General features: G+C 52.1%; 1 protein-coding gene across 1 annotated transcript; it reads right to left on the reverse strand.

Annotated features, from left to right (window-relative positions):
• Positions 1 to 7,122: 7,122 nt before the first annotated feature.
• On the reverse strand, positions 7,123 to 13,196 carry ADAD2 (adenosine deaminase domain containing 2). The gene is made up of 10 exons (XM_036441499.2): positions 12,746 to 13,196; positions 9,728 to 9,868; positions 9,368 to 9,418; positions 9,151 to 9,276; positions 8,887 to 9,037; positions 8,637 to 8,804; positions 8,267 to 8,517; positions 7,930 to 8,167; positions 7,514 to 7,634; positions 7,123 to 7,428 (listed from the first exon to the last, which is right to left on the reverse strand). Exons 1-10 carry the CDS (start codon positions 13,194 to 13,196, stop codon positions 7,324 to 7,326), a joined length of 1,803 nt encoding a protein of 600 aa, XP_036297392.1. The 3' UTR covers positions 7,123 to 7,323.
• Between the last annotated feature and the right edge of the window lie 2,712 nt (positions 13,197 to 15,908).

Consider the following 15,908-nt stretch of genomic DNA (forward strand, 5'->3'; position numbering starts at 1 on the left):
AATCTAATCTACTGTCTGTTCCAATTTTGTCAGCTTACCTAATCATATTCTCGCCAGCCTCTCCCTGGCAGGACAGGGTCCAGCTTAGAATCGGATATTGCGTTTACTTGTCCTGTCTCTTTAGTCTCCTGTGATCTAAACCTGACTCTTTTCTCTGACGTAGATGACAGTGAGCTTCTGGACGCATATACATCCTCCTTAGTGATAGAACTGCTCCATGATTCCTAGCGTTTGGATTGAGGCTATGCATTCCCAGACAGGCACTGCATTTGTGAGGTTGTGTCTCTCTCTGGGTATCATAACCGGGGACACCATGCTCTCTCTGGTGACAGATGAGCCCCTTATTTAGGAGGTAACCCCAGGAGACTCTTGGCAGGGAGTGAAGAGCGAGAAAGGGAGGCAGAGCTGGTATTCCAATAAGAAACAAAATTAACTTCTGCGCCTGTGCAGGCCAGACAGAGCCTGACTGAAGGCCAGGTGTGTGCAGGTCACCTCGGGCTGCCTCTGTGAGAAGAGAGTGCCTACCCAGAAGGTGAGCTAGTCCCTGAGACTCAGAGCAGATGACCTCTTTCCACTTGCCACCAGGAGGGGGCTCTGCCAGCTCAGGATGCCTGCCTCATAGATTCTTAGAGCTAAAAGTGCCCTTAGAGTCACCAGACCCAATCTGCCCATTTTACAGTTGTGGACACAGAGGCCCAGGGAGGGGACTTAATGTGGCAAGTCACACAGCCAGGGTGGCAAAGCCAGGACTCACCCAGCATTGGACACCTACCCCAGGGGCACCTCAGGAACACAATGTCGGTTAAAAAGAGAATGAAGCCAAGGGCGCTGTAGGCTGTCTCCCGGGCCCTGTGGCTCCTCCGTTATCTGAAGCCACCTTGGCTGAGGCTGCACAGAGCGGGCCCTGCCTCAGCACAGCCTGCTCTGGACGTCACATAGAGAATGTGTGACAGTCACTCACCTTTGCTGTAAAGTGGATGGAGCCAAGGAAAAGGGAACAAATTTGGGCGCCCTGAGCTAAAATTAGCCAATCTTGCTGTTCTGAAGGCTTCCTTTGTACTCTGCCAACGACTAGCTTAAAATAAGATCCTCTGGAACTGTGGTCAGCAAACTGCGGCTCACAAGCCACATGCGGCTCTTTGGCCCCTTGAGTGTGGTGGCTCTTCCACAAAATACCACAGCCCGGGCGAGTATATTTTGAAGAAGTGGCGTTAGAAGAAGTTTAAGTTTAAAAAAAAAAAAAAAATGGCTCTCAAAAGAAATTTCAATCATCGTATTGTTGATATTTGGCTCTGTTGACTAATGAGTTTGCTGACCACTGCCCTGGAAAGTTCAGTTTCACTGGGCACCTTCCTAACTAATCTGCTGGAGAGCACCCCGGCCTACCCCTCCACCCCCCCTCCACCACCACACTAAGAGAACATTAAACAATATTAAGAAGTGATGCTGTGGCCTCTCTGGTATATTGGGACAGGTCTAATGGCAGGGCCTGCTGGCTGACCTTGGGATGTGGGAGGAGGTGAGGGGATCCCCCAAATGAGAGGTGGCAGGGGTCAGGGGTCTCCTACCCCAGGGTCACTGCCAAGTCAGAAGTTGGGAGGGGCAGTTGTTGGGTTCTGGGGCAGTATTTCCTAAGTGCCTGCCCTGTGCCTGACCTTGTTCTAGTTCAGGGAGACAGTGGTTAGAGAGACAGATGCTGATTAGCTTGGCTGAGGCTGCACAGAGCCGGCCCTCCCCCTGGAGGCCTGCTCCAGATGTCACAGGGAGAATGTGCGCCTGTCATGACTCACCTTTGCCGTGAGGGGGATGGGAGGAGGGAGGTCCGCAGGCAGACCACAGATAAGTCCAGAAGGAAATAAATAGGTAAGTCCTAGGAAGGAAGAGGGCAGCGTGGGAGTAACCACATGTGGAAGCCAAATTTGAACAGGCTTCTAAGGTTGCAATGGATTTGCCAGCATCTGGTTCCTCTTCCAGTCTCCCTGCAGGTCGGGGAGGCAGGGCTGAAGTTCTGGTCATGGGAATGTGGAAACACCCCTGCATGATCCTCTACACTCTCCCTCCCGCAAGTTGCATGCAGACTCAAGGAATGGTCAAAGCCCAAAGGCAGGGCTAGTGAACCACATCCAGCCGGTGCCTGTGCTGTAAGTGAAGTGTTACTGAGACACAGCCAGGCCCATTCTCGCGGATATTGCCTCTGGAGCTTTTGGGCTGCAATGGTAGAGTGAGTCGTGCAATAGAGACTGTCATGGCCTTCAAGCTGGAGATATTTACTCTGATGCTTTGCAGAAGTTTGCTGGCCCAGCCCTAAGAGCAATGGAGCCACAACATGGAAGTATCTGCATCCCGAACTTCCACATGTTGATCTCCTGCATCGGTGGATTGTCCAAGCAAGAGAACCCTTCTCCTGTGAAAGCCACTGACACTAGGGGATTGTGTGTCACTGCAGTTGGCCCACCCCCCACCTGCACCCCACAAAGTGCTCCTTTCCTGTAGAAGCTTCCTAAGTCCTTCTTGGGCCAGACATCCCCCGGCCACTAGCCCTGGTGGGGTGAGGAGCCGGGCTCCCCCACCATCCTGGGGAGAGTCAATCTGTACCCAATGTATCATACAACAGCAAATCTCCATGGGGAAAACGTGCACGCAAACCCATTCACCCGGAGCAGGGCCAACATTCATGCGTGACATCTAGGCAATGAGCTATTTCCTTTTTACAATGACCCAGAATCATCACTGTTCAGTCCTATACACGTGTCTAAAAGTCACCAGCCTCTACACAGATAATAATTTAATTTAAAAAATGTAAAAAAATAAAATAATAAAATAAAATAAAAGTCACCAGCCTCCACCCCCAGCCCATTTCTACCTTCAGAGGCAGGGCCAGGCACACAGTAGGTGGGCAGTAAATGCAAGTGACCCTCTCTTCCCAGGAAGGTTCTTTTCCCCTCATTTCACCAAGTGCCCCCCACACCCTCGTGTGCCAACCACCGGGTCAGTCACGAGGCAAGGTGGTGAACAGCAAAGCTGACAGTTTCATCCACCAAAGCTGACAGTGCCTGCCCGCCCATCAAACTTCTCAGGTGCATACACAAATGCTCGCATTTGATTCCTGTGTCTGAGATAAAGACAGTGGGATCTTTAGAAAGTGAAGTAACCAACTCCATGCTCACCCTGGAGAACACTAGGATAAGCCAGCAAGATGACCCTGGGAAGTCAGAGGGGGACCCTGGGCAGGGTGAGGCTGCGGAAAGGGGCTGGGGTATTGAGGCTGTGATCCACAGGGCTGCACAGTGACAGCAGGGCGTGCTGACATTTTCCCAAATTCATTCTTCATTCACTCAACAAGTCTTTATTATGCTAGCACTTTTCCAGGCATGGGGGGGTTAGGCAGGGAGCAAAACAGACAAGGAATAAAGGAATAGGCAGGGTAGGGGTGGGCCTGCCAGAGTGAGGGGTTGCAATTTTGTCAAGGGTGACCTGCAAGGCCTTTCCAAACTGCGGCATTTGAGTAAATCCTGAAACAGTGAAGGGAGTGAGGCCCGTGGATCTCTGGAGGAAATGCTTTGGGAAAGAAGGAAGAGCAAGTGCAAAGGTAATGAGCAGGAATGTGTTTGGTCCTTTAATGGATGGTTTGGGTACACCACATCTGGTGTAGGGGAATTGATGGAGTGAGAAGGAAGTAAGGTCAGAGACCAATAGAGACAGAGGGCACCTAACGTGGTGCCAGATATGCAGTCTGTGTAGTGTCTGCTTGTGCTCCCCCTACCCCCCTGGCTGTGTGGTGCTCTCTGCAGTGCCTGGTCCTTCCCGGCTCCAAGTGGGAAATCCCACTGACCACTGCTAATGCCATTCTCACCTCCATCCTTTTGGTAATAGAACCCCCCCAGACTGCAGCTAGATCCATTTCCCAGTCACTGCTGCAGCTGGGTGTGGTGTGTAACCCAGTGTGGACTGATGGGAGCTGAGAGATGTGGGGAACCTCTGGGTCATGTCCTCCGAGTGGAGGCACCTTCTCTTGAGGTGAGGATGGTGGACATCATCCAAGGGCTGATCACCTCTGGACCATTGTGAAGAATAAATTCTAATGAAAGCCAGAGCATGTGGCTTTGTCACTGCATCTCAGCATGCACCCAATGCTGTTGTGTGTTTTTATTGGTTTATAGAGAGGGAGGGAGAGGGTGGGAAGGAGAGAGAAACATCCACATCAGAGTGAAACATTGACGGGCTGCCTCCTGCATGCCCCCCACCCCTCCCCAGCCCCCACTAGGGATTGAACATGCAACCCAGGCATGTGTCCTGACTGGGAATCAAACTGGCAACCTTTCAGTGTATGAGACAACACCCAACCAACTGAACCACACTGGCCAGTGCTTTAGTGTGTGTGTGTGTGTGTGTGTGTGTGTGTGTGTGTGTGTTAGAGAAACATCCATTTGTTGTTCCACTTATTCATGCATTCATTGGTTGATTCTTGTATGTGCCCTGACAGGGGACTGAAACATAACCTGGGTGTATGGGGACAATGCTCTAACCAACTGAGCTGCTGGCCAGGGCATACCCAAAGGTTTCTTCAACTGTCATTTCACCACAGATCATGAAGCAGAGGGACAATTTACAGAGCAGACCTTCTCTCTCCAGACCCTCACTACGTTTTCCCTAGGTCTTACTGCTTCTACAGGGCAGAGAAAAACGGGCACAATAAAATGGACATTTTCAAAATTTCTTCTAAAACTTGTATTTTAGAACAGGGTTACTATTTTCTCCTTGTAACCCCCTCCTATGAAGAGGAAATCCTATAAGTCACTACTTTCCCATTCATTGCTTGTCTGCCAGGCAGCTCCTATGTGGGAGACTCCACACAAGGGGATGGGAGCTGAGAGCACACAGAACTATGGCAGTCACTGACTGAGGACTGCCAAGAGCCAGGAACAGTGCTGGGCCCACGGACCAGCTCATCTGTCCATAATGCTGTGGTTACGCATTTGTGGCCGACTCACATTGGCTAGATGGGAAAACTGAGGCTGGGGAAAGTGGGAGTGGCTCTTGTGGCTCCTGGGTAGACAATGCTGCCCAGCGGTGAAGACCACACACGGCAGAGGGACTGCATGGTGCGGAGGATGCCCGGGGTCCAGGAGAGATCCCCAGGCTCAGAGCGGCAGGGAACAGAGCAGGCGAGTGCTGGCACAGGCTTCCTGGAGGAAGCAGCTTTTGAGTTGTGCCCAGCCAGATTGCACTCCTCTTGATTTAAATATGCCAGTGTTGGCAACACGTCACCCAGAGGAGATCAGGCCAAGAGACACTAACAGGCTCCCCACTTCAAAAGCAGTGCTCAGCATCACTCTGCAGGAGGAAATAAGCTGAGTCAAGGGAACTGAGTGAATACGGTGTAATGGGGACTGTCTGGGGAGGAAAGGAATGGACGGGCAGATTTATGCAAAGTGGGGACAAATATAACTTCCTTGGCAGAACACAGCAGAGTTTATGTCATTTTGAAAAACTTGTTTACCCAGTGATTATGTGATTAATGAATATCAAAAGGCTCATTGCATAAAAGTGCAGTTTGAATGGCTGTTATATTTCTAGATTCGGCTGTAGTTTACCCTTGCAGCACAAAAAGTAAATCAACTTAAATGATCTCCTGGGGAAAATAATGTGTAATAAATGAGCTAATCAATAGGTTTGGGAGTTTTAAAAATCCTCTCCATTCCTGAAAAACATAACCACAAGAAACATCATTTCAAGGTTGGCCTTAGAAGTTGTTTTAAACAGTAAATATCGATAGTAAACAGCTGCTCAAACAGGAAACCAGTGCTCACCTGGCTTTTGAGACCCTCCCTCCTGGTCAAACTTCCCTCCCCCTGCTCCTCTTCCCGGCCTCTGCTCATGCACACTCCCCAACACCCGTTTTGCTCCTCCAGCCTGGACTCCCCTCTCCCTCCCTCCCATGGCCACTTCCTCACCCTCTGCACCTCCCACCTCTGCCCAGGAAAGAGCAGAAGTGAGAATACCAAGGCTAGGAGGGAACTTTAGGAACCAGCATCCAGTTCTCATTTTATAAAAGAGGTTGGGATTCTGTCCAAGGTCACAGGAGCAAACCCAGCAGCAGCCCAGGCAGTGATTGGACCGAGGGCTGGAGGTAGAAGCCTGCGTGGAACTGCAGCCCCACCTGACCCGTGCTCCTCTGGAAGTCCCGCTGCCCTGTGAGTCTCCGCAGCTGTGAAACGCAGCTACCGTGCAGAGCTGGCCAGAGGCTTCACTTCTCAGAGCTGCCATACAAGGTCTCACAATCTGGGTGCCTTCAGACGAGACATTTCTTTTCCCGCAGCTCTGGAGGCCAGAAGTCTGAGCTCAAAGTGCTGGAAGGGCTGGTGACGAGGAACAGCCATTCCAGGCCTCTGCCCCAACTTCCTGTGTCTCAGGGCATTCCTTGGCTTCCACCTCTGCCTCCCTCTTCACATGGCCGGCCGTGTGTCTGTGTGTCTCCTCTTCTAAGGGCCCCTGTCATTGGATTCAGGGCCCACCCTAACCCAGTATGACCTCATCTTAACTAATTACACCTGCAAAACCTTGTTTCTCAGGTCACTTTTATAGGTTTCAAGTAAACACGAATTTGGGGGACACTCTTCATGCCAGTACACCCTCAGGGCTCCAGGCTCTAACCCACTTGCAGAAACCCAGGGGACCTTCAGGGCAGGGACTGGGGCTGCTCTCTGCCCAGGGCTCCAACTCCCCTTCTGACTGGGGACTAATTGCCCACACCATCCAGGCATCCTTCAACACGGTGCTCACACCCACGAGGCTTGCTCCACCAGAGGCAGGGGGGCCCAAGAGTAGGCACCTCCCTTCTCTACCACTTGCCCCAGGTCAAGCCCTGGGAAAGGGAGGGGGGACAGCCTCCATTACACCTGCAGAAGATATGCTCCCACACCTCTGCCAACAGTCTGGACCAACACGGCACAGCCTCGGCCTCCCCAAGCACGCAGGCTTGGCAGGGGGAGCCACAGCTGGTGCAGCGAAAAAGCAGTTCTGTGAGAGGGGACCCCATGGGCTTCTCTCTTCACAAATAAAAGGAACTCGGGCTACCCCTCCCTCCAAAACAGCCAACAACACATGGGAGGACCAGAAACAGCTTCTTTATTCAAGAAAGAGCTTCTTTATTCAAGCCCAAATCTGCAGCAGTCCCCACTGTTCCACCATACCAGGCCCTCCCTCCAATGCCAACTTCCACTGGGCACCCACCGTTCTCCCCCAACCACCCCCCTCCCCCAGAAACAGCATTCCTCAGTGGTGTCTAGCTCAGCTCAGGACCTCAGCGCCGGGAAGTCTGTTTCAATTCCTGAATTTGCCCACCAATGGCTTCGAGGGCCAAGCCCCCAGGCCCTGCTGTTCCAGGAGGAGGGACAGCTGCTGGCGCGCTTCCTGGTAGGGCCCAGCCTAGGGTGGGAGAGGAGCGCGGTGGGAGAGGGTGCTTGCTAGGGGTGCAGGGGAAAGAGGGCTGGAGGGCAGGGAAGGAGCTGACCTTAGCCTCCTCATAGGTCTTCAGGGCCAGGAGGTGGGACTTGCCCAGAGCTTGGGCAGCCTGGCGGAAGGCCCGGAGAAAGGCTGCCTTGCAGAGGCGGGAGGGAGGCCCTCGGACAGCACTGCAGGTGGAGAGAAAGGACGGGAGGTCAGAGGAGGGAAAAGGTGAACTGAACTAGCAGTCTGCACCATGGCCCTCACGCCATCCTTCATGTGATGACAATCTCAGGGGGATACGAGGATGGCATGGGGTAGGTGACAGGAGCCCCCGTGGTCACACTGCTACAAGAGGCTGCGCTGGGATTAGAACCTGACCTGTAACTAGATGCGTGTTCTTATCCCACAGCAGGGGAATGGGGATCCCTCCCCACCAGGCCTTTTCATACCCCACCACCACCCCACACAGGCCCTTCTCACTCAGCTTTCACACGTCCGGTAGTCACATCCACAACCTCGACATCAGAGTCCCCCAGGCTCCAGTTGAGGCTTAAGTCATGGCAGGTGTTGGAGGTGGGGTTCAAAGGAGCCACAGGGGGCCCTGAAAATAGGTGTAGCATGGTCCGGGTGTAGGGAGGTGGCAGGCATGAGACCCTGTCCAGGTTGGGCCGGGTGTGGATGGCACTGCTCAGAGTGGGGGGGTCATGGCAGGGATCAGCTGTGGGAGCAGAAGGCACAGACAGAGTCTGAGTCACCACCCTCTCCCACAGCCCACCCAGAGCCCACCTTCCACCCTCAAGCCCCTCAGGCTCCTCACCCAGGACGAGACTGGTGGCATAGAGGGGAGGCAGGAAGTGGGCCATCAGGGCGCCACCCACCCCCAACACGGTCCAGCGTGACAGCTTGTCGCTGGCTGAGAGGCAGCCCACGTGGGTGTCCCGGACAGTGGGGGACAGGTAGCACACAGGCTTCAGCTCCCCTCCGATGTGGGCCTGCAGGCGGAAGGGGGCGCTGTGCAGCAGGCCGCTCTCAAAGGACCGTGACGGTGGTGTTGGCGGTGGGGGGAGGCTGCAGAGACGGGAGGAAACAGGACATTGGACACCCGTCAGGACCGCTCTTCTGACCCCACCCAGCACTGCCCTTCCCAACCCATCACCCCAAGGGACCCCATGGGAGCTCCCACATACTAGATGTCGTGAGCAGCTCCCTTGGGGGTATTGCTGATGTAGAAGTGTATGAAGATCCGGGGCTTGAGGACAAAGGGGAACCCAGGCCCGGGCTGGAGGGTCAGCACAGACTGCTCCCTGCCCTTGGGACCACCCTGTGTCGCCAGCAAGAGCTGCCGATACAAGAATCTGGAAGAGACAGTAAAGGCGCAGCTGGGAGACGCCGCTCCTGACCGGCCACCGCAGGGTGTGCCCCTGGCCCATCCTTCACCTCAGCAGGGCCCGGCGGGCGATGACCAGGCCATGGCAGTCGTGGAGCTGCCGGCCTGAGAACTCAAGCCAGCCAGCACAGCTGCTGCTGCCCGTGCCCAGGGCCACCAGCTTGTAGATTTCCTTGGTGTGGCTCCTGGCACCCGGGACCTCTGCGAGAGGAGAAAGCAGATTCAGTCTGGCCTAAGCAAGGCAAGGGCCCACGGGGCCTGAGGTGGCGCGGGGGAAGGAGGGGACATGCGGGGGATGGCAGGGCAACCCCTACCTTTCTCCAGGATGACAGCAGCCACAGTCCCCTTACAGGCCCAGTACGGTGAGGTCTCACTCACCAGGCGGTCAAAGCCAGCGCTGACCACAGCTGCACAGCGCTGCTCGTGGGTTAGGATGTTCTCTGCACACGGGGGAGAGGGCAGAGGTGGGGACCTCACAGGCCGTGCCCTTCTCCCTCGCCACAGGGGTCAGCTCAACAGGGGCCCACCTACCTACACTCAGGTCGCTGGGTGGTGAAGGCTTGCTGGCGGCCTTTGGGGACTCTGGAAGAGAGACAAGGGATGGGTCGTTATGAGTGCCAGGGTCTGCCCTCTTCTCTTTGTCCTTCAAGAAGCCAAGGGGTTCCATTGTTGGGTGCCCCTTTAGCAGGCCCTGCCCTTTGGATGGGCAGGCTTCAAAGGATATTAGTGCGAGGATCAGTTCACATGCCCCTCCCCAGCTCCCTACTGGTCTTGTCCTAATGCCCAATGGCCCCTGCAGCAACCCAGCCCTACCCACACACATGCGCATGCACACCGGGTTTCAGCCCCCACCCCCAGCTGGGCTCAGTCACCCGGTTACTGACCCCTTACCTGGGCCCTCCAGCTGCTTCTGGATGTAGTTGAGGGCAGAGAGAGCCGCCTGCTGCTTGGCCTCCTTCTTGTTGTTGGCAATGCCCACGGGGCAGGCCACCCCATCCAGCTCCGCACACACAGAGAAGGAGAAGCAGGGATCTAGGGAAGGAGCGGGCTGTGAAGATGTGCCCTGAACTTCATGTCGATCCTGGGTTCCTTCTGGGACATCTGCCCCACCTGAGCCCCAGCTCTGACATTGGACACCCTGGTGGCCAGCCGAAGAGACAGGCTGCTGACTCCTACGTGCCTTTGTGTGCTGGGCCATCATCACTCAGAGGGTCCTCACAGCCCCTCTGAAACAAGTCTGTAAGACCCCGTTTTACAAAGGGCGGGCCGTGTGCCAGGACCCAAATGCAGGGCCTGCTGCTCTCTGATGACGACTTGAGCTCAGAGCACCCGCTGCCTTTCCGCAGACACATGACTCTCGTTCTCTTCTACATTTGAAAGTTTCAACTAGCAAACCCTAACGTTTCAGGTGTTACTTATGACACAAAAGAGACATGAAAATCCTAGAACTGGGACCACTTGGTTAAAGGGCATAAACTTATGGTGGTTGCTGGTACTTGCAGCTAAACTGTTTCCCAAAAGGACTGCTGTTTTATAACTCCATCTCAGCACTGCTCACTAGCCTCAGATTCACCTACTTTAAAAGGGCATCAGGAATGCAACTGGTAGATGCAGAAAGAAGGCTGGCAGCAGAAAACCAACACACAGCAGCCAGCACAGCAGTAAACAAATCTGGCAACAATCATTAAAAATGAGGTAACAGTGTTATAGGGAACAAGATATGCAAATCACCTCCAGATGCTGCCCCTCACTGCCCACTCCCCCCCCCCCCATGACTGGCTAAGCACAGAGGGAAAGTGAAGACACCTGTTGGACACTACCCCAGTCAGGCCCTCCCAGCTAACACTGCCGTGGTGGGACAAACAGACCACAGGCCCCCTGATGGGATGTCCGGCCCATTGGCACCTGCCAAAAATGTGCAGCCTGAACCCGAGCCTGAGGAAACCGAAACCCCATTCTACAAAACAACTGGCCCAGACTCCTCAAAACATCAACGCCTGGAAGACAAAGAGACTGAGGAACTGTTTCATATTAAAGGAGATTCAAGAGGAGTGACAGCTGCATATAATAGTTCATGCTGGTTTGGGGGGAAAAGGCCATTTTTTGGACAAGTGGCAAAATCTGAATGGTAGTCAGGTAATGGTATTTTATCAACGTTCAATGTCTAGAGTTAGATCACTGTACTGCAGTTACAAAGACAATGTCCTTGTTCTTGGGCAATACATACTGCAGTATTTAGGGGGTGAACTAACTTTCAGGTTGTTCAGAAAAAAATCAATGTGGATACCTCTATGTAAAGAAATATATAGAAAAGAGAGAAAGAGGCACACACAAGCAAAAGTAGAGAAGCTGGGTGAAGAGTTTACGGGAGTTCTTTTATACAATTCTTTGAAATTCTGTCAAAATAGAAAATAAAAATAAGTGACTAAAAACCAGGCCTAACCATGTAAACAATGAACAGAGGGGAAGGGAAGGAATCAGGCTCTGAACACAGGCTTCCTGGGTTCACTCTGTGCCCTGCAGCTACAGCCTCTGGCCTGCCTGCCCACCTTAGAACGGTGGTAACAGTGGTGTACCGCCCTTTCATAGTGTGAGGACTCAGTGAGTTCAGGTGCCTGCGCCACCATCCAGAACTCATGAATGCTAGCTATTATCATCTGTGTTGAATCTATCTTCTGTATTCTTGATGCTCTCTGTCAGTTGGACCCTTGATCCTATAGAGATTTCCCCTTCTAGGGCTACCAAATCCTAGAGATAGCAAATGACTCCCCTGTGAGCACACCTCTGATAGAGAAACTAACCAATCCAGACCTCACACCCCAACCATCCAACTCCTCCTCGAGTCCTCATACTCTAAATCACCCAGGGCCAGACACCACACAACCAGGGTAAGGTGACCAGGTGTCCCGCTTTTATCGGGATTGTCCCGCCAAAAGCGGGACGTCTAGTCACCTTAAACTAGGAGCAACTAGAACCCGTAAGCGTAGGGTCTCGCCTCCTTACTCAATCCTAAGCTTACTTAGCATGCCTACATTGCCTCCACCATTCTTTCCAGAGAAAACTCCATAAAGGCGCTGGGCCCTGCTCTTCCCCTCCCTCTTCTGCCTCCTAACCCATCCTGACCCCTTCCCACATAATCCTGTGTAGTAAAGCTATGCCTCGAATTTCTAGGACCTGTATTTATTTCTTTCATGATAATCATTTTCATGTCTGCTATCCTATCATACCTGATTAAAATAAATCCCAGATTACATTTTTAATACCTTATCTCTTTCTGAGCTGTTCATTTGGGGTTTTCTTAGTTTTACAAGAGGTTCCAACAGTTTGAGGAATGATTCGTTTGCTATCTCCTTAGAGACTAAGAATGCACTAGCTTAAGGTTGGGAACCTGAACTTGGGAGCTGGCGTACTGTTCTGTGTGTCTGTCTGATTCAGTAGACGGATGCACTGAGGAAGAGAAAATGACTTAGTAACAATTATATCCCTATGCAGTGTTCCCATTACCAAGCTGTTTGATAACATCTTTAAGTCAGGGGCTGGCCTCCAATCTATCTCCAATGCTGGAATGGCAACTGTAATTGCATGTAATCGGCCTTCAAAAAAAGTGCTCAAAGGCTAGGTAGCTCGAGGCACGTCCTTTAACCTCCACACGCTTCAGATGGGGATAATGTTCACCCTGCCGAGACCTGCCAGTTAGATGTTCAGAGTAGCTGGTGGTCCTAGCACCCTGCTGCTCACAGCCTTGTGTGTAGGTGGGAGGTGAAGGGTCGGGGGGGGGGGGGGGGGTGGGGGGGTAGGCGGGCAGGGATCAGGGTTCCGTCTCAGGTCCCAGGCTCAGGCTCAAGGTTCCCCTTGCTTCATCTAGAGTTGGCCTGGGACGTGCTGCCCTCCCAGGCCGCTGGGCCTCACCTGCCGTCTGGTCCTCTCGGAAGATCAGGGAGACGCCCAGGTTGGCTGCGTACTGTGTGAGCAAGGCCACGGCCTGGCCGGGCGGCAGGTCTTTGAGCTGCAGGCCCAGCTGTTTGGCCGCCTTCGCTAAGTCCCCAGAGAGCCCTGCAGGGGGGACAGAGACCCTCGGGAAACTTCCCTTCTGCCCCCCCATGTCTTCCGGTGCCTGAGCCGTCCCCAGCCCTCCTACTCCAGCCCTTGCTAAGGGCCCACAGGCGCCCCCCGCAGCGGAGGCCAAGGCCTGCCCACCCCCCTTATGGTCCTCCATGCCAGGCACAGGCGGCGGCTCCCAGGAGTCGTGGCCCCGGCTGGCGGAAGGACGCCTGGGGCTGATCTGCAATGAAGCTGCCAGGCGGAGCTTCCTGCGGCCCCCGTCATCAGCGCCTGATGCGGTGCTGGCTGGGGAGGCCATGCCGATGCGAGGACAGCGGGCCGATTTTGCCGCTTGTGCCCTTTTACACGACCCGGGCGCCACCCATGTGGGGGGCACGTGATGCAGCGTACAGTGCGCGTGCGCGGCGAGAGCCTGCCTGCTGCTGGCCAATGAGAGCCCACAGAACTGAGGCAGCCAGTGCTCCCAGCTACAGGCAGGGCCAGTCTCCTGGATGGTCGTGGCCTGGATGGGGATTCGGGGCAGAGTGTGGGGTCGGGGTCTGGGTACACTGTGCCCTGGGGTGGTCCTACCCCCCCCTCCCCCCAAGTCCAGCGTTCCACCTGGCTCCTGCTCAAGAATGTCCTGACACCAAAGCCATCCTAGCAGCCGGCCCCGAGCCACTTAGCTGAGCCTGGAGGTCCTCGTCAGATAAATGAAGGTGTTCTCCATTGAAGCAGGCCTGGGGCATCTTTAGGATGTACAATACATCTTTATTTTATTTTACTTTTATATATTTTTATTGATTTCAGAAAGAAAGAGAGGAGAGAGACCAGCTGCCTCCCACACCTACTCCTCATACCCCCTCCCCACTACGGATCAAGCCCGATCAATGGGGCATGTGCCCTTGATGGCAATCAAATCCAGGACCCTTCAGTCCGCACAGTGGTCAGCAAACTGCAACTGGCTTCAGAGCCACATGCGGCTCTTTGGCCCCTTGAGTTTTTAGCCAAGGCCAGTTTAGGAGTATCCTAATTAAGTTAATAACAATGTACCTATCTATATAGTTTAAGTTAAAAAAAAAATTGGCTCTCAAAAGAAATTTCAATTGCTGAACTGTTCATATTTGGCTCTGTTGACTAATGAGTTTGCCGACCACTGAGTCCGCTGGCTGACGCTCTACCCATTGAGCCAAACTGGCTAGAGCTAGGATCTACATTTTTAAACTGTGAACTATATGCCTTCCTGCAGCCAACGGTAGATGTTTAATTTTAGCCAAAATTAAACATTTGGTACCCTACCCTTTTATCCTTCCAAAGGGATTTTGAGTTGGCTTATAAAAACGCCATAGGCAGTAATCCTTTAAAATGAGGGACTAGGGGTGAAGGAGAAATAACAAAATTAAGGTGAAATTAGGGATGAAGACAACTTACATAGGGCTTGCTATGATGCAACAGAATTGCTTGAAGGGAGCTGAAAATTTAACTGAGTCTTGCAGGAGCCAGTGAATGGGGAAACAGTACCAATAACTCGGTTCACTGTCTGTAAGATTGCTACCTTTGGGACTGACAGTGCTAACAGGATTGTGGCGGTGTGGATACTGGGGCATAAGAGAAACAGTTCCTGGTAGAACCAGGAATGCATGACTTGGAGAGAGCAGAGGTGGGGGGCTGAGTAGATTCAACCTCCTTCAGTTCAGGGATTGGCACCAGGAAGAACAGTTCTGGTTTTGGGGTGGGGTGCAGAGGGAAGAATTAGGGAATTAGGCTTAGGAGATAGGACACCAGCACAGCAGGTATTCAGAAATGAGATGATGGCTACCCAAAAAGATTTGAACAATTTCCAAACCCAGAAACATCACCAATGGGAAATTGCATAAACAATTGGCAATTTATTCATACAATGGCAGTATATAAATTTTTTTTAAAAAAGAAACAAAATACTATTGTGTACCCTACTTGGATAAATCTCATTGGCTTGTTAAATGAAAAAAGCCAGACTAAAAAGAGTAACTTCTGCATGATTGTATTTGTATTAATTTCTTGAAACAAAAATTAATCTATGGTGATAAAAGTCAGAAACGAGGTCACTTCTTGAAGGGGCTATTGACTGAGACATGGCCCCAGGGAATTTTCTGTAGTAATGGAAATGCTCTCTGTCTTGAGCTGGGTGATAGTTACATGGGTTTGTTATATATGTAAACACTCAGTGAGCTGTACACTTAAGACTTGTGCACTTTACTGTATGTTAAGTATACAGTATATAAGTGACAAAAGATGACATAACAGCTTGTTTAGAGAAAGAAAAGAAGGAGGAGAGAAAGAAATGGATTGGGCTTCCCAGTGCAGAAGCTGGATGAGTGCCTTATAAGAATGGTAAGCAAAATACTGGTTCCTCAAAGATGTCCAGACCTGATTCCCACAGCCTATAAAGTTTATATTTATGGCAACGGGGAATTAAGCTTGCAGATGGAATTAAGGTTTCTAATAGGTTGAGTTTAAGATAAGAAAATTATCCTGAATTGTCTGAGTAGGTTCAGTGTAATCACCAGGGTCCTTAAATGGGGAAGAAGGAGACAGAAGAATCCGAATCAGAGATGGTATCATGAAAAAGCCTCAACTGGCCATTGCTGGCTTTGAAGATGGATTGGGGCTATGAACCAAGGAATGCAGGCAGCTTGCAGAAGGAAAAGGCAAAAAACAAAACAAAAAAAACAGGTTCTACCCTGAAGTCTCCAGCAGGTAACACAGCTGTCCTGACACCTTGATGTTAGCCCAGTGCAGTGGTCGGCAAACTGAAGCTTGTGAGCCACATGCGGCTCACAAGCCGCGGTTTGCTGCTCTGTTGACTAATTAGTTTGCCGACCACTGGCCCAGTGAGACCCATTTCAGGCTCCTGACCTCCAGAACCTTACAATATTGCATTGTTTTAAGCCACTAAACTTATGGTGATTTGTTACAGCAGCAAAAGGAAACTAATAAAAATAGACTTCAATATTTTTGTATATATACCTGAACATTTTTGAAAAACTGT

Source organism: Pipistrellus kuhlii, unplaced genomic scaffold (genome assembly GCF_014108245.1).
Source record: "Pipistrellus kuhlii isolate mPipKuh1 unplaced genomic scaffold, mPipKuh1.p scaffold_m20_p_17, whole genome shotgun sequence".
In the NCBI taxonomy this organism is placed as follows: Eukaryota; Metazoa; Chordata; class Mammalia; order Chiroptera; family Vespertilionidae; genus Pipistrellus; species Pipistrellus kuhlii.